The sequence below is a fragment of the Lontra canadensis genome, unplaced genomic scaffold, assembly GCF_010015895.1.
Source record: "Lontra canadensis isolate GAN:19392208 unplaced genomic scaffold, GSC_riverotter_1.0 scaffold174, whole genome shotgun sequence".
NCBI lineage: Eukaryota > Metazoa > Chordata > Mammalia > Carnivora > Mustelidae > Lontra > Lontra canadensis.
The window spans coordinates 911,324-933,881 of record NW_022631168.1 but is presented as its reverse complement, the minus strand read 5'-3'; the positions used below and the strand labels follow the sequence as shown (position 1 = coordinate 933,881).

The 22,558-nt window shown below is 61.5% G+C and overlaps 3 protein-coding genes across 3 annotated transcripts; all 3 read right to left on the bottom strand.

Moving 5' to 3' along the window:
* Positions 1 to 1,103: 1,103 nt before the first annotated feature.
* FAM50A (family with sequence similarity 50 member A) lies at positions 1,104 to 7,119 on the bottom strand. Its single transcript, XM_032846349.1, has 13 exons — positions 6,908 to 7,119; positions 5,682 to 5,766; positions 5,482 to 5,581; positions 5,117 to 5,262; positions 3,132 to 3,208; positions 2,990 to 3,056; positions 2,808 to 2,869; positions 2,442 to 2,518; positions 2,119 to 2,173; positions 1,868 to 1,916; positions 1,677 to 1,747; positions 1,439 to 1,549; positions 1,104 to 1,336 (listed from the first exon to the last, which is right to left on the bottom strand). Exons 1-13 carry the CDS (start codon positions 7,016 to 7,018, stop codon positions 1,328 to 1,330), a joined length of 1,020 nt encoding a protein of 339 aa, XP_032702240.1. The 5' UTR covers positions 7,019 to 7,119; the 3' UTR covers positions 1,104 to 1,327.
* Positions 7,120 to 7,846: 727 nt separating this feature from the next.
* GDI1 (GDP dissociation inhibitor 1) lies at positions 7,847 to 13,901 on the bottom strand. Its single transcript, XM_032846271.1, has 11 exons — positions 13,742 to 13,901; positions 12,417 to 12,524; positions 12,162 to 12,261; positions 11,884 to 12,018; positions 11,207 to 11,405; positions 10,804 to 10,935; positions 10,137 to 10,236; positions 9,548 to 9,719; positions 9,113 to 9,257; positions 8,936 to 8,990; positions 7,847 to 8,847 (listed from the first exon to the last, which is right to left on the bottom strand). The coding sequence occupies exons 1-11, from the start codon at positions 13,784 to 13,786 to the stop codon at positions 8,695 to 8,697; spliced, it is 1,344 nt and encodes a 447-aa protein (XP_032702162.1). The 5' UTR covers positions 13,787 to 13,901; the 3' UTR covers positions 7,847 to 8,694.
* Positions 13,902 to 14,467: 566 nt separating this feature from the next.
* On the bottom strand, positions 14,468 to 22,221 carry ATP6AP1 (ATPase H+ transporting accessory protein 1). Its single transcript, XM_032846270.1, has 10 exons — positions 22,079 to 22,221; positions 21,693 to 21,819; positions 19,085 to 19,159; positions 18,605 to 18,798; positions 18,073 to 18,113; positions 17,189 to 17,274; positions 16,547 to 16,785; positions 15,889 to 15,933; positions 15,570 to 15,801; positions 14,468 to 15,321 (listed from the first exon to the last, which is right to left on the bottom strand). The coding sequence occupies exons 1-10, from the start codon at positions 22,219 to 22,221 to the stop codon at positions 15,112 to 15,114; spliced, it is 1,392 nt and encodes a 463-aa protein (XP_032702161.1). The 3' UTR covers positions 14,468 to 15,111.
* Between the last annotated feature and the right edge of the window lie 337 nt (positions 22,222 to 22,558).

Sequence of the window (22,558 nt, the reverse complement as noted above, 5' to 3'; positions counted from 1 at the left end):
GGTGCTCACGCCCATGCTCTCTGGATCCCTCCTCCCAACGACCCCAGATGGCTCTGCCCCAGACACAGGGCCGGGAAGGCCGAGTGAGAACTCCTGGTTGCCGGCCAGGATCCCCCATGCTGCATCTGAAGGGGACACAGGGCTCTGCCCATGGGGGGAGGAGGGCACAGGAGCTTCCGTCCCTTGTGGGGTCCCCCACTGTTCCATCTGTTTGCCAAAGAGGGGGGACCAGACCCAGACCTGGGATGCTGTCAGCCAGGGGCTGCCCGTTCTCTCTGCTCCGGTTTAGGCGAGAGGAAGAATGGAAGCAGGGAGTGGTCAGGTTGTCTTTCTCAGCCTTCTAGAACAGGACCTGCCTGCCTCAGCTTACCCGAAGGGAACTGGGAGATCTGGCTGCTGAAGCAAGGGTGGGGAGCAGGAGCGCCAGCCCCAAGCTAGACCTCCCCCCTTGTAGCCATGACAGCACGGGGCACCCGCAGCAGCCTTCCCACGCAGGCACCGGGCAGACAGGCTGGGAAGGGCGCAGCTCCAGGAGGGCAAAGGTGGGCTTCCAGAGCTGTGGTAGGGGTGCAGGGGGGCTGCGAGCCACAGGACAGCCACGTCCCCTATGAAATGGGCAGGAAGGAGACAGAAGAGGAGCCCAAAGGCCTGGGGGAGGGAGGACCCCTCCCACTCACCATAGACAACCGTGATGCCAGGTAGGTGCCCTGGAGAGAGCGGGTTGGCTCCAAGGACAGCGCCTGCGCAGGCCCGGCGGGTTGTGGACGCCCCCCTTCCGCAGACTAACGCTGCTCTCCCACGCTCCCGCCCCCAGCAGACACACACGTGCTTTCTCGCCAGATACAAAGACCAGAAACAGTGCATGATTTCATTTATGTGGAACTTCCAGAATAGGCAAATCCATACAGACAGAAAGCAGACAAGGGGGTACCAGGGGCTGGGGGAGAGACTGTGAATGGGCACGGGGTCTCCTTGGCGGGGGTATGACAGAAATGATCTGGACGTAGACAGAGATGACGGTCGCACAACACTGTGAGTGAACTAAGTACCCCCCCAATTGTACACTTTCAAATGATCAAAATGGTGAATTTTATCTCAATAAGCAATGTTTAAAACAACTCTGCCGTGTGCATTTATTTCTCATAAAAGTGACACCACCAGGGGCAGGGGATGGCCAGCTCCCTGCTCCCTTCCCTACATCAGTCAGGTCAGGGCTGAGGGAAGTGGGGAGGGGGTGGGGGGGCGCCTGGAGTCCTGGAGACCCCGGGACGGGGCAGAGGACAGCTGGAGCTGGAGGAGCCGCCACGTTCACCACCACGTTCACTGTTCACCGGATCTGGGGTGAGAACAAGAGGACGGAGAAGGGGGCTGAGCAGGCTGAGGGCCGGCTGGCTCCCTCCCCCAGCGCAAGGCCCCTTGCGGGGACGGGGCTGCTCACCGTGTACTTGTCCCACTTCTTCTCGGGGTCGTAGGGCTCCCAGCGGCTGGCAGGAAAAATGTGCTTGTTCTTCTCGTACCAGCTCCGCAGCACCACCTTGCCTGCGTGGGACTGAGGGGGGCGCACCGACAGGGCCCTGTGGCTCCGGGCCACCAGGGGGAGAGGGGGGGACTCCCCACCCCGAGTTCTCCTTCCCTCCACTCTTCCTCCCCCGCCCCACACTTCTGCAGCCCCGCACCTCATCCTTCTCCACGGTGGCATCACTGAGCAGCCTCACGTCATCGTGAACATCAAAGTTAAAGAGCGGCCCTGCGGAGAACAAGAACGCAGCCGTCTGAGACCATCATGCGGCTGCCCTGGGACTATGGGGGTGGTGGGAGGGCCGGTGATCCCACATGGAAGGGAGGGGGCTCCCGCTGGCGCACTTACCGCTCTTCCCTCGTGCCTTGGTGACAATGAAGTCGTAGAAGCTATGGTGCTAGGAGCGGAGGGCGGGAAAGCGACGGCCGGTGACCCATCTCAGCCGCTCTCAACCACCCACCCACAAGCCCTACTGGCTTGAGCCAGTGACCCGGGCTGGGACGGGGGCCCATCTCAAGAAGCCCCCAGACACTCCAAAGCCACCCGACCCCACGCTGCCCGCCCCCACCCGGGGGCTCCGAGGAAAAGAAGAGCCTCACGTGGGGTATGATCAAGTCCTCCTTGATGTACATGAGCTGCTCCACCCCCGCCGACCTGATGGACGCAGGCAGGGGCTGTGGGCTGGTGGCAGCGGCCACCCGAGGAGGGCCATGGAGCCAGAGCTGGGCCTGGGCAGCGAGCCAGGGACCAGCGCCTGCCGTCCTCCACCCCCACCTCGGCCCCACTCTCTCAGGAGCCCCATGCCCAGCAGGCTGCCCTCCCGCCAGGGGACCCGGCCACCCCTTAGGTCTCCAGAAACGGGGCCGGGAAGCCACGGTGCGCACATCCACCCGCGCTCGGCCCCGCGCCCGCACACCCGCACCTGAGCTCGCTGAAGTCTTTGCGCAGGATCTCCAGTGCCTTCTGCAGGAACTGCTGCATTGTGTTGCCCTTTTTCATCTGCAGGAGCGGCCCAAACACCACCATCCAGGAGAGCAAGCAGCAGGGGACAGAATGTGGCATCCTGGGCAGGGGCCCTCGAGAAGGCAGTGGCCTGGAAGCCCCGGCCAAGGACCCTGGAGGCCCTGGCTCCCCCCGACGAGGGTCCAGGCCCGCTGGCCTGCCCCCTCCAGGGTCCTCGGGGACCACTCACAGGAAAAGGACCTGTGAAATTCTGGGGCCAGGCTTGAACGAGGGAGGCCAGGCCGCAGGAGCCCAGGGAGCAGGCTGCACGGCCCACGCTGCCTACCTTCACCGTCCGCCGATGCCCAGAGCCGTCCCAGTAACTGAAGGTGATTTCGATCTCCTCACCTGGGAAGCAGAATTGGCCCTTGGCTTCCGCCAGCTCCCGGGAGCTCAGGGCACTGCCCCAAAGCCCCACGGTGGCGGCAGGGCCGGCTCCCCCTCGCCATCCCACTTGGCGGGCCTCACTCTTGATCTTCTCCTGTTTGGCCTCCCACTCTTGCCGCAGCTCTTCCCGGAGCCGGTTCTCCTCTTCCTGGGGAGGACAGGGGTGAAGGAGGGAAGCCCCGGGCCACTCGGGGGGCTGAGCAGAGGGGCAGGCGGCTTTTACCTCTCGGTCTCGGTCAGGCAGGAAGCTGGTGTCCACATCGGGGTTCTTCCCCAGTTTCCTCTTCTTTGTGGTGACCTCTGCAGCAGAAGCAAACACGGGCGTCCGTGGCATCATGGGCTTCCCGGAACATCTGGCACCACCTGACAACACTAGGGAGCCCGAGCCTTGCCCACGGGCCCTTCCGTCGGTCTCCACCGCCAGCAGCTGGACAGGAGGTCGGGGACCGGGGGCTTGCCCCGTCAGCTGTGGCCTGAAGTGCCCCGGGGGACTTAAGGCATCAGGGCCAGCCTGTGCAGCGCCAAAAGAAGCGAGCAAACCAAAGCCCCGGGTCCCACAGGGCCCACACTGGAGCCGTAGGGGAGCGGGGAGAGGGAAAGGCCCGCCGCGCTCCGGCCGGGCTCGCCCGCAGCTGGGACTCGACTTGGTCTCCGCAGTGAGGACGTGAACGAACGAGCACGGTGGGTGCACGAGCACTGTCACCAGTCACGGAGGACCCCGGAGAGCTCGCGTCTGCGGGGCGATAACCATCGACAGTCACCAAACTTGAGATGAAGCCTGAGCGACACCGAAGGCTCAGCTGCAGGAAGGCCACGCGCTGTGAGCCGTTGCGGTGATGACATCATCACGCTGCAGGCTCGAGAGGCCCAGAATGCTTTAGCGCAACCAGGAGAGTGTTTCTGAGCTTGCAGACCCCCTAAAAGGGTCTCACAGACCCCTAAGAGCCTTTTGGAAAACTGGGGCCCTGGGGGACAAGCATACACTCCGGCCTGCCGCGGCAGGGCCTGCCTACCCGTTACAATCACCCAGAGAAAAATCCCACACTAGTGACCCATCGCAGGGCCCACAAAACCGAACCACGGGGGTGGGGGAATGGAGGAAGCCCTCACGACCCACAGGGATGTTAACAGCCTTCCCCCAGGTCCCTGCTGTCCCAAACAGTGGTCCCCGCCACACAGACACACAGCTCGTGATGCTACCATGTGTCCCTCCACACTTACTACTGAGAAGTCCCACTGAGGTCCTCTCCGCCTGTCTCACCCCTGCACAGGGAGCACACGAGACCCCTGGGGTGCAGGCTTTTCCTCCCGACCGTGCCAGCCACTCCCGTCCAGGCCAGGAGACTGGGCCTGCGGCCACACTGCACCCCGCTGTGCCCTGCCTCAGCTCCCTGGCGCCGCACTTTCCAAAGCAGCCTGGGGCCCTCCGTCACAGCCTCCCAGGCCTTCACGTGTCCCCTCCTGCCAGCTCGGCTTCCAGGCACGTTCAGCGCTTGACTCTATCCATCTCTCTACAATCCCCCGGTCCCTCGGGTTGCTCATGAAATTCTCCGCATCCTAGGCCCATCTCAACCGTCCTCACCACAGGGCACTTACCCCAGTTCTGAGGTGGCCCCAGGCCCTTCAGCAGGGCACCTACGGACCTATGGGACTCCAAGGCCCTGCCCCTATCTGTCTGCCTCGGTGGAGGCACACGGGGGCCCCACACTGGTTTCCTCCTTGCTACCCAGCCTTCCCGAACGGCCCGACACCCCTCTGTCCCTTGGCGGAGACCTCTACTGTCCAATCAGTAGCCCCCGAATGTCTGTGGCTGCGTCAGTTTTCCCTGAAATCAATCGAACAGAATCGACAATTCGGTGTCCCGCTCACACGAGCTGCGTGCTCACGGGCCACCGAGCAGCACAGACACGAGCAGGCTCATGACCACCGCGAGTCCACTCTTCGAGGCACTTAGGAAGGGCAGCTCCTGAAGGCTCCTGGACGGGCGGCGGCCTCCCTGCCCACCCCCCCCGCCACGCGCGGCCTCTTACACCAAGGACCCCAGGCCCCTGCCCGGAGCCGCGCGCGTGCCTCTGCCCCTCCCCGACACAGCCCTGCGGACGGGGGCCTGACGCGGGAGCTGCAGGACCACAAGCCGAGCGGCCCGTCGAGGCTGGTGGCGGGCGCGCTTCTCCACGCCAGAGCCCGGCTCCTGGAAGCAGCTTTTACCTTCCCTCTCCAGCTCCTCCTCGTACGCGGCCACCTCCTCCTCCTCATCACCCGCCTCCTCCTCTTCCTCCAGGGTGAAGGACAGGCTGGAGATCTTGCGCTTGGCCTCCTTCTTGCGCTCCTTCTCTCGCAGCTTCTCCAGCTTCCTGCCGGGGCACAGGCACCGTCAGGCCGCACGGCCCCACCCTGAGGCTCCTTCCCTACCCCAGCGCCGCCGGCCTCCGCTCGGTGTGAGGCCTCCATGGCACCGGCCGGGGCTGGTTACCAGCCCGGGGCGCCTCCTGCTCCCGGGCAGCCCCCTCCGCCCCGTGGAGGGGCGAAGGGTCCGGGAAGGGAGGCCCGTGGCCAGCAGGGCTGGAACCCACAGCTGCAGCTCCTTTGACTGCTCTTTCTTCGCCAGCTGCTTCTCCCTCTCCTTCACCAGGGCCTCCTGCTTGGCCTTCATGTCATTCAGGGTCACGAGACCTGGGAGGAGCGGCGAGACGAGCAAGGGTTGGTCACCACAGTCAGCGAGGCAGCAGGCGTCTGGGGCCAGGAGAGGGTGGCCCGCACGACGGTCACTCACCAACGGTGCTGGACTTGAGCTCCGCTTCCACGGCGTCGTAGTGCGCTGAGAACTTCTTGTCGATGTTCGATTTCATGATGTTCTCCTGTTGGAGCGGGAGGGGAGCGGTGAGGGCCAGCCGCCACCCCGCTGTGGAAGCGGGAGCCTGGGTTCTCGCCCCAAGTCTGCCTCCGAACTCAGTGATGTGACCTCGGGGAAGACATGTCCTCTTTCCTTGGTTACTGGAAGGGTCCCCAGGGCTCTGGGGCGCACTTCCAGTGCTGAGGACGCTAAGTGGGGTGCGCTGTCGCGGCCCCTCCGTGTCTCCTGCTGGGGACCAGAGCTCCCTCAGTGGCCTGGGGTCACAGGCTCCACCTCCCTTTGGTGTTTTTCCTACCCAGCCTTGAAGCTGAAGGTGGAGACCCAAGCCAGGGGTGACAGGAGCGAGTGAAGAGTGGCCAATGGGCCTAGTCCCCTGCTGAGCAATGTTGCTCCCTCATGAGACCTCACTGCAGCCCCGCCCGCCCCACTTGGTACCACACAGGTCCCTCTCTGGCTGGTGGCCTCCAAAGGAAGGGGCCAGCCGAAGAATGCCAGTCCACACTGCAATAGCAGGGCTGGGCCACCAAGGGGAAGTAAGGTCGAGCCCGGCCTTGGCGCGCAGCTGCTTCCGTGCGCCGGCTTACCCCAGTACAGAAGGCAGCCTGCTCTTCCGAAGAATCTCCCCAAAAGGCCCAAGCAAAGGAACCCTTTTTTCCTGAGAGCCCGCCGCCACCTGCCACCCACTAAAGCCCAGACGGCGAACCCTGCCTTGGTCCCGGGGCAAAGGGCTCTGTTAGGAGGCTCAGTGGCCAGTGGACTGGCCAGGAAGGACCCATGGGGCCTGACCTCCCTGGCATCCACTGGATCAGGGCGCAGGCCTCGTTCCCAGGACCGGGGGGCCTGGGCAAAGATGCTGTGTACAGGAGGGGAGCCCAAATTCCACCAAATTCCACCAATGCAACCACTGACTATGGCTTCGCCCTCCCGGAGGCTTGTCACAGGCTTAGCTCGTCTCAGCCTCCTGGGCACATTTTACAGATGAGCACACTGTCGCCGGACCGCTTGCGCCCGTCGCCGGAGGTGGGCAAGCAGGGGTCCCGCCCCAGCTCGCCACTGGGGCTCTGTATCCCGCGCCACGGGTTTCGCGGGGCGGCCGGGGTGGCGGGTGGCGCGCGTGCTCCGAGTCGCCCTGGCCTGGCCCGCACCTCCGCGATCCGCTGCTTCATCTGCTCCATCTGCTCGCGCTGCTTCTCCCTCTTCTTCATCAGGTGCATGGCGCGGCCCGCTTCGCTTGCGGCGCCCTTGTATTGAGCCATGGCGGCGGCGGCGGCGGCGGCGGCGGCGGCAGCGGCGGCAACGGCGGTAACAGCGACAGCGGCCTGGTGGAGTCTCAACGGCTGCGGACGGCAGCAGCCGAGCAGTCAGCTGACGCCCGCGCGGTGACGTCGGGCACCAGGGGACGCGTGATCGCCCCGCCCCGCCCCGCCCCCTCCGGCCTCCCCGCCCCCGCCCGGCCCCGCCCGGCCCCTCCCGGCCTGCCCCGCCCCGCCCCGCCGGCTCCGAAGGCTGGATGGGTCCCAGGCTTCCTTGGCTCCCCCATCGATTCCTTGACGTTAACTCCTGGCCCGAGACTGGCTCCCCAGTCCGCCTTCATCCTGCTGACCCCAAGCCTGGGCCACCAAGACCCTCCACTTCCTTAATGTTGAGCCCAGCCCAAGGCCAGACCCACACCCCACTCCAGCGCCCTTGCTGCCACGCTGGTTCCCGCTCCTTCCTTTTGACTCCCCCACCCAAGACTGGGCCCCAGTCTCCTGTTTCCCCAGGCCATGAACCTGGGCCCGAGTGCCCTCTGCCTCCTCGACTTAGAGACAAGGACCCTGGCCCCTGCTCTTCCATCCCCATCCTAGGCCAGACCTCCTTCCCCCTATTTCCCACACTGACCCCAAGGGGTTACAGGTCAGCACTAATTAGCCTGCATGGGCTCTTTGGTTCAGGAGCTAATTCCCTGATGAAGGCAGTCACCTGTCACACCCATTCCGAGTAGAGCTAAGCCGAAGTCTGAAACTGATAGAATGGAAGAGCCCAAGGAGCCGAGGCCCCACCCACTGCCCAGTTTTTGGGGAAATAAAACTGAAGATCTGGGCCCAGGTTTCAACACAGTTTTATTGGGAGGTTTTCTGTGAAATACACTAGAGATTGGGGGAAGGGGACACATTCACTTTGCAAGGTAAGGGTTTCCCACCACTAAGGGAAAGGTTGTGGGGTGGGGCAGGGCATACTGGGGTTTGGATCCATTTTCCCACCTCCTTCTGCTTTGCTCACATTTTTTTTTCTCAGCAAATGCCAGAGCACACAAACACAAAAACAAGAAACAAAAACAGCAAGATCAACCTCCAACTGGGCCACACCCAAGCCCTCTCCCCTCCCAGGCCGCACCAGAAGGCCTCGGGTGAGAGGCACAGTGCTCCCTTCTCAGATCGGGTGGGCCAAAGTTAATAAATTAGAATAAATTAACAAGGGCGGGGGGGGGGGGGCAGGGGATGCAACTTTGTGCTGGGAGGGCCCCTTCTCTCCAACACACAAGAGAGCTGGTGGGGGGAGGCAGGGGGCATCTCCAAAGGCCACTACAGTAGGGGTAAGAGCAGTGGGGGCAGAAGTAAGCTTTTCCTCCACGTTCTTCCCAAACAGAGCAGAAGAATTAGGAGTGGAGGGGGAAGAGACACACACAAGGAAAAGAACCCTCTTTTCCCAGAATAAGGGAGGGCCAAGAAAGAGGATGCTATCCAACCCCCTATCTCCCGAACCGTCGCTAAGGTTAAGGATTTGGTCAGTGAATCAATGAGGTGGGTGACAGGAATGTAGAATGTGGTGGGGGAAGCAGAGAATGCTGGAAACCGGGGTGCCCAGCCACACCCATCTCCCCAGCCCTCGAGGAGAACAGACTTAGGTCACGGGAGAGGGTACCAAGGGCTGGGGTGGGGGGGGTCGTTAATCACTGGTCAGCTTCTCCAAAGACGTCATTCTGTTTGCGCTTCATGTTCTCAAAGTCAAAAGCAGAGCCTGCCATGCGCTTGTAGATATCTTTGATGTCATTGCAGGTCGTCTCAAAGTGTGTGGTGGCGTCATAGGAGCAGGAACAGAACACCTGGAAACATCCAGAGCCCCGGGCCAGAGTGAGTCGGCAGGGGCCCTGGGTGGGCAGCCAGGAGCCAGGGCCAAGACCGCCCACTTACCTGGCTCTCGGAGCCATCGTCGATGGGCTCATACAAGTCACTGATGGCCACGAACCTGAGGGGCAAACAAGCAGAGGGGAAGACCTCACAACAAGCCTTACTCAACCTGGTCTCCCCCCGCAGTTCTCTGGCTTCCTCCCCTCCCCCAGCCTCAGCCCCAGCCCTTCAGCCCCTCACTTCTGGTCAATGGGCTCCAGCAGCTCCAGGGCCGGCTCAACCTCCTTTTCCGGCTCCGCCGTCTCCACCGTGGTGCTGGCGATGGCGACGTACTTGCCCTGTGCGGCCACGTTGTGTGCGTACGAGATCATGCACACGTAAATGTCTGCCCACGAGAAGGCGCTCCGTTAACACGGGCACAGAGGGTTCCTAGAAGCTCAGCTCCATTCGGACCCACCTGCCCTGCCCCGCCCCGCAGAGCAGGCAGCACCCAAACCCACCCTCACAGAGCAGAGTCCAAGCTCGCCAGTCACTAGGGCGCCAAGCCTGGGGACTACTACGTGGCTCCCTGCTCTTCCTTACAGGAATCAGGCAGACAGCCCCCAGAATGATGGGGGGAGGCAGAGCCGCCCCACAGAGAACACACTGGAAGAAGTCCCATGGGACTCGACCTACCTGACTTCCTGTTAACTTGGTTCTGGGGGATGATGATCTGGCAGGAATTGGCGTCGTTGGTGTTCTTGATGGGGTGGCTGAGGATGCAGATGATGCGGATAACCTGGCCGGCCTTTCGCACTCGGTCCGGAATGTAGCTGGGGTCACAGATGAGCTGCTTGCAGCGCGCCACCTAGGAGAACACCAGAAGGCCTAGCCAAACACGCCCCTCAGTGGCCGTGGGGCTGAGTCCACGCTGAGGGCTGGCACCGCACTCCTCCGAGCAGTCACCACGGCCCCTCCTGTAACACACAGCTTCGCACTGTACCTGGGGGAGGTGGGCCCCCATATGGAGGGCTGGGAAAACCCTTCTGCTGAGACACCGTGCCCGAGAACACTCCCCGAACCCCTGACACAGCAAGTGGGCTGGAGATGCCTCTCACTGATAGAAATGGCTATGTGGGTTTCTGTTGCAGCTCTGACCCCCAGCCCAAGGCTCTTACACCTGATTAGCAGCAGTCACAGCAGAGCCACAGTCGCTGGGAAGGGGGCCTCTAAGAAGGCCAAGCCCCACCCAGGCCATCATGCTTGCGCTGTGCAGAAGGCTTACCTCTCCCTCCGACTTCACACCCACCACCTTGCCATTCTCCATGATGATGTCATCCACTGGTTTGTTCAGCATGTATGTCCCTCCATAAATGGCACTCAATCTGCAGTGTGGAGAATGATGCTGTACTCCCCTTCCAGGAGGAAACACGGCCTGGTGCCTCTGTGCCCTCCCCCCACCGGCACTGGGGTACAGAGAAGGCTGCCCTGGGCAGGCAGAGCTCAGGAGACTGCTGGTTCTTCCCCGCTCTGATACCGCCACAGACTCAGGACTCCTCTCTGGAGCTTCCCCCTAGAACATTCTGCAAAGGGCTCGTATGAGGGTGGCATGAAGGCACAGCTCCTCACGGGCATGGTCTGGGAACAGAACGAAGGTCTCTGGAGAAGCCCTGTGACTCGAGGTTCAAAGGCCCCAGACCCAGCCCTGGAGCTGCCTGACTCAGGCTGGGAGTCAAGCCAACCCCGCTACAGGCCTGGTCCTTCCACCCTGCATTTCAGCCCCTGCTGCAGCACACTGCCCCCCGCCCCATCACAGAGGCGCAGGATGAAGTAAATCAGACCAGGACGGAAAAGGACGATTGCTACTTGCTACGGAAATGCTCAGGGTGCCATTTCCATTCTTGGCTTTGGTCCTACTTAGTACTGTCAACAGAAAAGAACCATGTCCTCACCTTGCAAAACCCTGGGGCAGCTCACCAAGGCCGTAGAGCGGGTATAAGTAAGGACTCTTTCCATACCGAGCCAGAGACTCACTGTACAACTTGATGCGGTTGATGGTCTCAAGACAGGGTTGGTCCAGGTAGCTGGGGGGACAGCGTCAAGAGAAGAGGCTCCAGCAGCAGTACCCCCAACTCACCCCCACCCGAGCACCAGGCCAGCCTTCCCACCACCCTCTATGGCCTGGGGAAGACTACGGGTCAAATAAATGCACAGAAGAAACAAAAAAGGCCAAGGATGGGCATGTGGCTGAGTATAAGAAATACGCAGGGTCGGTGGAGGGGGAGGCACACAGGAATGGGGAGGGCAGGGCGCAGGCCAGACGAGGGGCAGTCTGCCATGCCAGCTTCCTCTCACTCATCAGTGCGGTAGAGCGCCAAGGCATGGCCAGTGAAGTCGATGACATCCTGGCCCAAGTCAAACTTCCGGTAGACGTCACGCATGCTGGTGCTCTGGGGGTCAACACCCTCGAAGGTCTTGGGGTCATTTTCATCAAAGTTTGCCACAAACACCAGGAACTTGCGGAAGCGCCGCTTCTCAAACATGCCCATCAGATCTGTGGAGGATATGAGAAGAACCTTCACAGCACTGAACACGAACCTCTCCTTCCCACCAGGCCGACCAAGAAAGCAGATGCCCCAACCCTCGGCTGAGTTTTGTTGCTGTGTGTTGCCGAGTACCGTGTAACCTTAAATAAACCAGTCTGCTCCTCACAGCCTGTTTCCCACCTGTACAACGAGGGGACTGGACTGGACAAGCCTGGGGCACTCTCCCAGCTCCAACACTTGGGGCCGTTTCACACGGGTCCAGTGTGGCCCCTGTCAGAGGCTGAAGTCCCTTCAGAAAGAGCAAGCATGCATGCGCCGCCCTCCGCACATGGACTTCCCTCTGGGCACCCACTGTGAGGCTCAGGGCAACTGAGGGAGGACAGAACAAGGGGGCCTGGGGTACTGCACGGGGAACGTGACCCTGGGCAAGGGGCACCCTGCTCTGCCCCTTGCCATGGTTCTCTGGGTCAGGGAACATGTACTCACTGGAAGCCAAGGCTTCGGTCTCAGTGGATGGCACTTTATAGATCTTTCCCCCCTTGTAGACGAAGCTGCCCTCCACCACCTTGAAGTCCAGGTAGCGCGTCACCTCTGTATACAGCAGCATCTTCACCAGCTGCCCTGTGGGGCGGGGTGGGGGGGACAGCATCAGTACAGCTCCCCCACGGAAGCTCCCTAGCTGGTAGGGCTGCCCCTTTTCTGGAGCCTGACCCTCGTCTGGTCGTCCTAATCACCCCCCACAACACCTCTTTCATCTCTCTCACCATTGGCCATGAGGAATTTGGGGATCAGGTCGACGTTCCAATCTCGGCCCCTGCCCATCGCCTCAGGGGGCCCCTCCAGCAACTGAAAACGCTTATACAGCTGCAAGCAAGAGAAAGAGAGAGAGCCCTCAAGGACCACCCTCTCCCGCCCCTGCCCCCCTTCCTCCCTTTCCCCTTCCCAGCAAACTTGAGGAGCCACCCTGGCCCCCTGTGGGAGAGGTTAATGGGGGATGGGCCCGGGCCCAGCAGCCTCACCTCCTCCAGCGGTGTGATGGAGGAGCTCTCACCCCCATAGTAGGGGTTCCGGTCCATATGCAGCACTTTCTTGCCGTTCACAGACATGATGCCCGACAGGATACATTCCTGGGGAAGAGGGCAACATTCACTGCACTCCCACCTGCCCGCCTCCCCAACAGCGGCCCTGATCTGTTCCCCACCGTAAACCTGAGAAGAGAGCAAAGCTGGATCCTCTGCTCCAAAGAAAGCTCCTTCCACCCCCGGCGGCCGCCTCGCCTAAGATCAGGGATGACAGCTTCGTCTGACCAGCGTCTTTTATAACTTTGCTGGGCAAAGGGCTGAACAACAGAAGAGAAATAACGAAGGCGCTGAGAAAAAGAGTGTCCGTCAGACACAGGAATGGTCTTCGGGCAACCACCATGCCAAGACCGTCCTGTGCCTACACAGGGCCGTGTGAAAAGGCAGGAAAGACACAATGAGCGGTAGAGGAGATCCGACTGGCAGTGAAGGGCACCAGAACGGGAAGTGGAGAAAGGCTGAGCTCGGCCTACAGTCTCAGGCCCCACCCTGGGCTGCTCTTTCCAGAGCCTCTGACCCTGCGCCTGTGCAGCCACGGGAGGGCCTTCTGCATCCCGACTGAGGAAGAGGACTCTCTCCAGGCTTTGGGGAAGAGGAAGATAAACACCCTCACCAGTTACTGTCAGCAGGCCAAGGACAAAGGCTGCAAATACTACCCAGCCTGTAATCTCCATGGGAAACCATGGTGGGGTAGCGGGAATGTGCTCACTGGCCCCACTGCTGCTCCTTCTGGAACATTCCCTGGGTCCCCAGGCCCCATAAAAAGCCAGGAACGCAGAATGAGGGCCCAACTGGGCAAGACCCCCGTACCCGGGGTCCTTGTACTTCATCCCCACCAAAACTAGCGCAGGATGGGGGGGATGCAGGATGGGGAGGATGCTGCGTGCGAGGGATGGGTGGGGGCCGGGTGGGCGGGGTCAGGGGCGCGGAGTGGGTACCTCGGGTCGCCTTGGGGTGCGTCTTCGGACCCAAGAGGCCCGGGGGGGGGGGGGGACGGGGGGGGGGCGGGCCCGGAGAATCGAGGGGGCGGCTAGGTAGATGGCTGCTTCTCGGAGACGGGGCCACGACGGTGAAGAAAAACCATGTCGCGGACGGGGGAGGTGAGGGCTGCGTCGGGCACCGGGCTGTCTTTTTGGGGGACTCGAGCGCCAGGGAGGCAGCACCGAGGACTGCAGTGACGGGAGGATGGGGTCGGCGGCCGGGGCGGCAGCGCCGCAGGGAGGAGGGGGCGATGCGGGGTCCTGGGCCAACGAGGCCGCACTTACGGTGAGGCCGGTCCCCAGCACGATCACATCGTATTCCTCGTCCATGGTCAGGCCTAGCTGCCAGCGCGCGTCGCTCCTCCTCCACCTCCTTCACCACAGCAGCCGCCGCCGCTGCCGCCGCACTGGACCAAAGATGGCGGCGTCCGACGCCGCTTGACCCCTCCGCCGCGTCAAAGAGTCCCGGCCCCTCCCCGCGTCTTGCTGTACCAGCGGGGGCCAGCGCCTCCCCGACTCGCCTCCCAAGAGGAGCGGCCCGGGCCCGGGTCCCAGCTCCAGTGCGGTACCGCGGGAGGCGTCGCTCGCCGAGGGCCCTGAGTGGACTGGAGAGGGGCGGGGCGGGCGGGGCGGCCGAAGGCCGGTGCTGCGGCCCGCGAGGGATCCGTGCGCGGGAGCCGCGCGCGACCCGCCCCGCCCCGCCCCCCAGGAGGCTGGGCGCGGCGGGCGCGCGCCGCTGCGGCAGCCGGGGGCGTTCCCCTCGGGGTGGGAAGCCGGCTATTGTCGCGACGGTCTCCCCCCGCCCCCGGGCACTGGGCGCCCCGCTCTTCCCCCACCCCGCGCGCCGCAGCCCCTCCGTACCCTCGCCAGTTAGGGGCCTGTCTTGCTGAAGACCCTCCGGCCTTCCCTTTGGCCTGGCTGCGTTACAGCTACATCCGGGCGCCTGTCCCCGCAGCCCTGAGCCCAGCGCCTCCCCTCGCGCCCAGTGCAAAATGAGTGACAAGAGTCCTATGAGCATGGCAACCTCTCTTTATTTTATTAGGAAGGAAACCACCGAGAAACCCAGCCTCCTGCCAGGCACCTGGCCAGAATAGGCCAGAAAACCAATGATCACACCTGGGCCAGTTGCTGTGCAGGTCCCTTCCTTCTCACGCCACAGAGATAAACCCCAGTGTACTGCTCATTATTAGCACATCACCAAAAGACAATGACACCAGCCAAGCAGGACAGTTAAATAGTACTTCCACAACCCCCAAACGCAGGGGACGTCCAGCTTCTACCTGCTGCACGGAGTCCCATAAAGGCTGGGGGGGGCTTTTGCTACACAAAAGCACTATAAACAGCAAGGGGAGAAGACACAGAGATGAGAATACAGAAGGGGCAGGAGGGGGGCCCAGAACACATGTCCTCTTCCCCCTGCAGCGACTGGGCCTGGAGGATCTGTCTACTATCTATGAAGAATATGTACACCTTGTTGGTAGAGGTGGGGGGTGGGAAGCCCCTCAGTGGGTTGAACAGGGAACAAGACAGGCTGAGGGGAAGTGGGGGTTCATGCTATAGTAGGGAGAGGGGAAGCCCTTCAGTCCAGTGTGCCTCGAAATGCGAAAGCAACAACCTGGACGCCATCACGCCCGCAACCCCCCGCAGGAACAGGATCATACAATCTGGGTCAAAGAGATGGTGGGGCCCTTGTGGTCGTCGAAGCGGTCCATGGTCTTGAGACTAAGGATCATGTGCAAGCCGTAGGTGAAGATGAACAGCATGAACAGGGAGGTGAGCAGCCCCATCCAGATGCCCGGGGAGAAGAAGCCCGCGCAGTCGCTGGCGTAGGAGAACTGCTCGCCCGTCACGTTGAACGCTTGGATCTGGGAGGGACACAAAGGAGCGTGTGGCCCACACACAGGGAGACCCAGTGAGTTCCCAAGGTGGCAGGCAGTCCACATGGGAGGGGGCACTGTGGGGACAGGACTCTCAACTGCATTCCCATTCCCCATTCCCAAGCCCAGGCCCAGCCCCGGAGACGCTGACACTCCTCAGTTCTCTGCTCCCTCCCTCCTGCCGTCTCCAGTCCGCCTGCCTGCCTGCCTGCCTGCCGGTGCCCCCCGCCTCCCACCTGGAAGTCCTGAAGAGTCAGCTGCCAGAGCGAGGGCTGCAAGCGGGCCACGAGGAGATTGCCGTTCTTGCTGAGGCTGCTGACATACTCGCAGTGAAAGGAGTAGACACTGGGCCCCGTGACCCGGGAGGCATTGAAGTAGGCCACAGAGCCGTTGCTGTGGATTTCCAGGTGCTCCATGGTAAACCAGTGCCGGGCAGACACCGGGTAGAAGCGGTTGGCCAGAATGAACCTGAGGGAGGCCATGTGGGGTGTCAGGCAGCTGGAAAGGCCAGAGCCATGCCAGCCCGCCCACATGTCAACCGACCTTCGGACTCACCTGAATGTCACTGTGGTACCAAAGAGTTCATAGGTCAGTGAGAGCCTGCAGGGCCGGAGTAAGAGGTGAGCTGTTGGGCTCTGGGAGGGCCCCTAGCATCTAGCAGCAGAGCAAGTTCCTCAGGTCTACGCTACCTAAGCTGCCCCAGGACCTCGCAGCCACCTGAAGAGGCAGCATCCCCACCTGACAAATGGGAAAACTGAGGCCCTATCCCATCTAGGTCGGAACCCAGCACCCAGGTCCCCCCTGCAGCTAAGAGCGCCATCCTCCGGTTGCCCTGAGCCTGCCCCACTGCCCTCCTTTCGGCTCCCCGCCTTGGGGTTGCTGACATGCGCAGATTGGACTTTGGGGATAAAGGTGGTCTCTCTCACCACAAAGGGAGGCTACAGAAGCCCGTGAACTAACTCGGGCCTGGCCGACACCCTTGGCTGTCACCCTGAGGCTGTTCAGGGGTGGGGTGGAGGGCAGGAGTGTCAGGTTCCCCAGTGACGGGGAAGTGTTAGCAACCAAAGGTCCAGGCAAGGACTAGAAGGCATAGAGAGGCAGAGATCTGAGCAGGCCCCATCCCAAGAGCCCTCCACCAGCCCCACCCCACGATTCCACCTGCTTCCCACAGCGACGACCTCCCAACATCTGCAGTGACAGGCACTTGCCTTACCTGGCATAGGAGTCGTTCCAGAAGGAGCCAGTCAGGTTGAGCTCCTGGACCCCAAAGGTGAGGGAGGTCAGGTCCTCCCAGTGGTCCTTGTATGCCACCGAGAAGTTCTGGGCCCAGAACAGGATCCGAGGCGCAGTGTCATTGTAACTCACAGGGGGATGGACGGCAGTTGCCGCCGACTGCTTTTGCAGCAGCTGGCGACCTAGTCCCCCGGCCACCATGGCGACATCACGGGCCACCTGCGCAGACAACCCACAAGCCCTCTCTCAGTGGCCCTTAGGGCATGGCCCAGAAGCAAGTGACCTGCCCTCCCTGTCCCCGCTGAGCACTCTCTCCAGCACCTGCAGTCCCACTGCTCAACTCAGAGGTCCTTCAGCCAAGAAGGTCTTCCTGGCCAACCCCTATGCCCCTGAGCTCTTCCTAGTGTCTCCAAATTAGAACTCTTGGACACAGTGTCCCAACACAGCAGTCCGTAAGGCCTATTAGGCCAGATGGAAAGCTGCAGCCTGCAAGGAGGAAACAGGACTATCTGGTTCATCCTCGTCCCTCCACCCCCAGGCCCAGGGAACAAAGCAGCCCCCTAAGGCACTCTGCTCAGAGCCACACTCCCTCCAGAGCCCTGCCTAAGGGGAAACGACATACCCTGGAAGGGCGCACCGCCGTGAGGGCTGCTGTGTACGGGACGTCTTCGGACTTGAGCATGCTCAGCACCTGTCCGATGACCTCATCTGAGGAGCAACGGGAAGAGCCGAGACCCAGGTCACACGCAGCTCCTCACACTAACATACCTGACGCCAGGCAGCAGAAGATGGCAGCCCCGAGGCTGGGCCATGCCATGTGCCCCATTAGTGGCCTCTCTTGATGGTGTTCAGTGGGATCACCTCGCTGAGGTAGGGACCACCGGATGTCTGTGGCATGAAGTCTCCCACCCCTGGCACGTGCCGTGTCCTCTGCGGTGGGCCAGTGAGCCCTTCACAGCTGACTCCATCAACCTTCACCAGTGTTTTCGTTTCCATCAAGGGTCCCTAACAGCGGGTACTTCTTACCCCAGCCACCTCCCACCTCCCCGGGGACACCTGTGGCCTCAGGAGTTGTCTCCCTAAGGCCAAGCCCTAACTACATTAAATGAGAAAAGACAGAGATCTAGAAAACTCCAAATTCACTTATAGGTTTTCAATGACCCTTCCACGGGGAAAGGCTGTCCTTTATAGCAGAAAAGAAGTCCTCAGCTCTGATTTTGAAATGGTGCTGGTCTATTAAAGCCCAAATGCTAAGCTTTGCGCTGCCGGCGTGGAGACTGACTCCGTGGGCTCTGCCACGGAAGGCCCCCAGGTGTGCCAACACCCTGCCCAGCTGAAGAGGGGTGAGGCCTGGGGGTCCACATCTTTCTGCTCAGCTGCCAGTTGTTCTGAGAGGCTGGAGGGCCACCCTAGAAACGCAGAGTGACTCAGGAGCTCTGAGGCAGCTCTCTGAGGCCAAGGGCTGAATGAGTTTGGAAAATATGTGCCCTCCCCGGCCTCACTCACCATTGCCAGTGAGAACTTCCCTCGGCGCCATCAGACCTGAGCTATGGGAGAGAGGCAGAGCATTAGAGCCCCTGCCAACGCAGACAGCTCCCCACCGCCTGGGAATGCCTCCCCTCCACTCCAGGCCGCCATCCTTCCCTACCAGCCCCATCCGATAGCACGCTCGAGCCGGGGGCTCTGGAAGCCACGCTCACTCCTCCCTCTGCACCTCTGCCAACTCCACGGCCCTACCCTTGCCCCTTCTGCCCCAGCTTCACAGTCGCACTCAAGGCCCTGCCAGCTGCTCTGCGAACGTGTCCCAGCTCGGGGAGGGAGCCCCCCACCGGGGGGGCGGGCAACAGGCCTCACTGAGGGCCAGGCACTAAGTCCTGAGTCACCACTGACCAGAGGCCCTTCCCACCTCTTCCAGACACACGAAGCACCTGCTGCTGTGGCTTCAAGGTGCTGAACAGGAGCGGGGCTGTCTCTAGCTGGGCTGTGCCACCACAGCCCGGCACCTCGCCACACTCCGGGCTCCGAGGCCGGGACGTACCTGGACGTGTAGGGCAGGCGGATCAGCAGCAAGGCCGGGAGGCTGGCGTTGAGCTTCAGTTCCCGCAGGGTGGCCAGGTCCACGTGCAGCGGGCTGGCCCCGAGCTTCTCCTGCAGGTACGTGCTCAGAGTGCTGGCCGCATACCAGTCAACAGCAGGAAGCACCAGAGAGGAAGGGGCCAGGTCCAGGGCATTCTGGGGGCCAGGGAGAGGCAGAAGGATGAGTTAGCAAGGGACTAGTGGGCCTGGGCCGGCCCCCAAACCTCTCTGGCGGCCCCCTCTGGCAAGGCACACCCACACCCACAAGCCGGGGTCTTATTCGAGGTCAGAAAGAAAACACCCCACATTCCTGGCCCAGGACACCTCAGGCCCTCTGCCCCCAAAGCCAGCACCTCTGGTTCCTAAGGGGACAGTATTTACTGTGTTGGAGGAGGGAGTGCAGGACAGCCCCCGTGGCCCTTGGCTGTGAAAGGACTCTCACCTCCAGGTTAGAAAAGGCGCTGTCCTGCTTGTTTCCAAACACGCCACCATAGGCTGTGAAGTCCTCAATGCTCAGCTAGTGGGAAGCAGAGAAGACGCCTCAGAAGGCGGGGCCAGGGCCCAGGCAGGGAAGACACCTTCCCTGCGCTTTTGCAGGGACAGCAAAATCTCATTTACAATCACAAAGGGTCAAGTTAAAAGAATGAACAAAGGCACGTTTGCGGTGCGCAGTGGAGGAATGGAAGGTTCTCTTTTCTCCTTCCGGCACCCTCCTGGTAGGGTGAGAAAACATGGCAGGTGGTCACGGGGCTGGGAGGAAGTCGGTGGGCAGCTGACTTGTGGTAACATCAGGATTAAGAGTCAGCCACCTGCCTGCAGATGAGGAACTGGGCAGGGAACAGGGAAGCTGGGGGAGGGGCTGGGGGGAGTGAGGAACCTACACGGCGCCCCCCCCACGTCCCATCCCCTGGGCAGCAGTCGGAGAAAAGGAGAACCCGCGTGCCGGTTGCAGCAGCTAGCACCGCCCACGTCCGGGCCGGACAGGACCCTTCTTAAAAGAGGGCAAGAGGCTCCTTCCTTGCCTGGGTTTGGTAGAAGAGGGGAGAAAGGTGAAGGTGTTGGATATGCTGGAGAAGGCACTGAGGTCTTCCGCGGGAGCACAGCAGCTGACCGCATCCCTTCCCCTCCGCAACCTAGAGCTGGCCTCCGGCTCCAGCCCCCCACCCCAACTCCCTGCCTCCTCCGGCTTGTCCCAGTTAGGCCCAGAGGCAATCTTAATCAGTCTCCCTCCTCCTTGTGTTTAGTATACACACTTGCCCAGCCTCCTCTCCCCTCTAGACAGGAATCCTAACCCTATGTGGCTGCCTGAGCCCTCATTCTGAAAGCCCAGAAATCACCACCGTGTCCTCTCCGTACTCCTTGCTCAAAACTGCCCAAAGCTTCCTGCCACATTTAGACCGCAAGCACCCTTCCCCCACCTCACCCCCTGGCTACCCGGCTAACCACCTCCCACCCCCTTCTCTCCCTTACCACCCTCCAGCCACGGCAGCTCCCACAGGGGCTCGCCAAGAGCACTCCTTGCCCAGGGCCTTTGCACCTTGTATTCCCTCTGCCAGGAACCCTCCTCCACTCACATCCACATGGCTCTGTCCCTCCGTCCATTTAGGCATCTGCTCAGATATCCCTCCCTGGTGAGCCTCCGACTGATCACCCTATCTTTTTTTTTAAGATTTTATTTATTTATTTGATAGAGATCACAAGTAGGCAGAGAGGCAGGCAGAGAGAGGGGGGAAGCAGGCTCCCCGCTGAGCAGAGACCCCCGATGTGGGGCTTGATCCCAGGACCCTGGGACTACGACCCGAGCCGAAGGCAGAGGCCCCAGCCCACTGAGCCACCCAGGTGCCCCTGATCACCATATCTTAAACAGCATCGCCAATCATTCTGTTTCCAGGGGTGCCACTGACATTGTATCATACACCGACTTAGCATTTACCTGCTGCCCTCACAAGAATGTCAGCTTCCTCCGGGCAGGGACCTGGATTATTCTGCTCACTGCTATGTCCCCAACACTTGACACCTAGTACCCAGTGGGCAGTCCGTTTCTGGCAAACGAATGAATGGATGAATGCCATAAGGAAACCCTGGATAGATGTTTTACAAGGGTTATAAGAACTGCTCCAGTCTCTGGTATCTTCATTTTACGGATGAGGAACCTGCATTCACAGATTATCTCACATGTCCAAAGGCTGGGAAGTAGTAGAATGAAAAATGAGTTCCAGTCTAACGACATGATTTCCCACCTCTTGGAAGGACTACAGGCCAGCATAACCATCACTATCTGCCCACAGACCAACGGAGCAAGACCACAAGGGGAACGAGCCACACAGGCCACCACCAAGGAAGGAATAAGCAGAGGCTCGATAACCTCCTGAACGCTCTAGAATCTCCTCATGGGCCATATGCCTGCTTTGGAGGCAGAGATGAGCATGGCAGGGAAACTGTGACCCGGAGCACAAGTGGGTTGTGTGTGTGTGTGTGTGTGTGTGTGTACTGTGTATGAGACAGACTCAGGCTGGAACCATAAACCACGGAACAGCAGCCAATGGTCGCACCTCTACCAGCCCTGGTTTCCTTGGCAGTAAAACCAAGATAATGACATCAGCTTAGCACTGTGCCTATGAAACACTCAATAAATGATCATTTTTCGATTATCTCTATTATGATCATTAAAGTTAGAATCACAACCCTGTCACCCATCAGCTGTGTGACCCTAAGCAAGTCATTTACCATCCTTGGACATAAGTCTTCCCATCTATAAAGAGAGTTGATAATCCCCACCACGGAGGGGAGCTCAGATAAGTGCTCGGTACTCAGTAGGCATCTGGCCTCTGACCCCCCAGCTACCACCCAATCAAGTCAGTGCCATTTCAAGGGCCACGGGGTTCCCACTGAAACATCCCCTGCACTCCTTCCCAAGAGAGGAGTCACACGTCCCTACAGTTGGGACAAGGTCACTGAAGCTTCCCTTGGGGAATGGGCCTCAGTGTCCTGGGAGGAGGGGCCTGACTTCTTTCCGATGACTGAGGGAAAGAGGGTTGCGGCGGGCGAACCTTGTCCTGCAGGAACAGCAGCACATTCCGAGGGCCCAGCTCCAGGGCGGGGTCTAAGTAGGTAGAGAGCTGCAAGTCGCTGGTGATGTGGCCCTCGTGGGTGTTGGCCGCAGGACCCCACAAGTCCCTGGCAGGGGACAGAAGAGGTGCTGTCAAGTGGGGGCACATGGCTTGGGATCGGAAGCTCATGGGCTCCCATCGTGTTGTGTAGGGCCCCGAGTCCTGACCCCGCTGGCTCACAACGGGCCGCCAAGGAAGGGACAGTTCCCCTCTGCCCCCCTCGGCCGCCGCTCGTTGAGGACAGCCCTGGAGCCGGGAGAGGGCACCTCAGCCGCCGCGGCGCGCAGCGCTGCCTGCCCTGGCCCGGCCCGGCCGTCCACGCTCACCGGTCACTCGACCACAGCACCAGCGGCACCTGCTGCTCCGCCGCCGCCACCGCCATCAGCAACAATGGCATCCACCGCATTTGCCAGAGCGCTGGGGCCTGCCGCGTCCCCGCCTGCGCCCGAACCGCTGCCGTCGCCGCCATCACAGCCTCGGCCTCCACCACCTCCGCCGCCGCTGCCGCCGCAGATCAGGTGACAGTCGCCCCCGCCCGAGCCCCGCCCCGCACCACCATTGGCTCGAGCGCAGGCCTGCTCGCCAGATCAACAGATGACTGGGCAAAGCTCACGCCACTCACAGCCGCTCCTTTTCACGGATTGGCTGTACGTGTCTCCAGGCGTGCACTCTCCAAGTAGGAAAGGCGGTAGGGCGGAGCTTCGCTGGCTCCCAGCGCGCGCCCCCTTCCCACCGGCTGGGAACGGGAGTGGGGCGGGGCTGTGGCCGTTCCGCTCCCTCGGTCCCCCACACACCGGGCTTCGTGT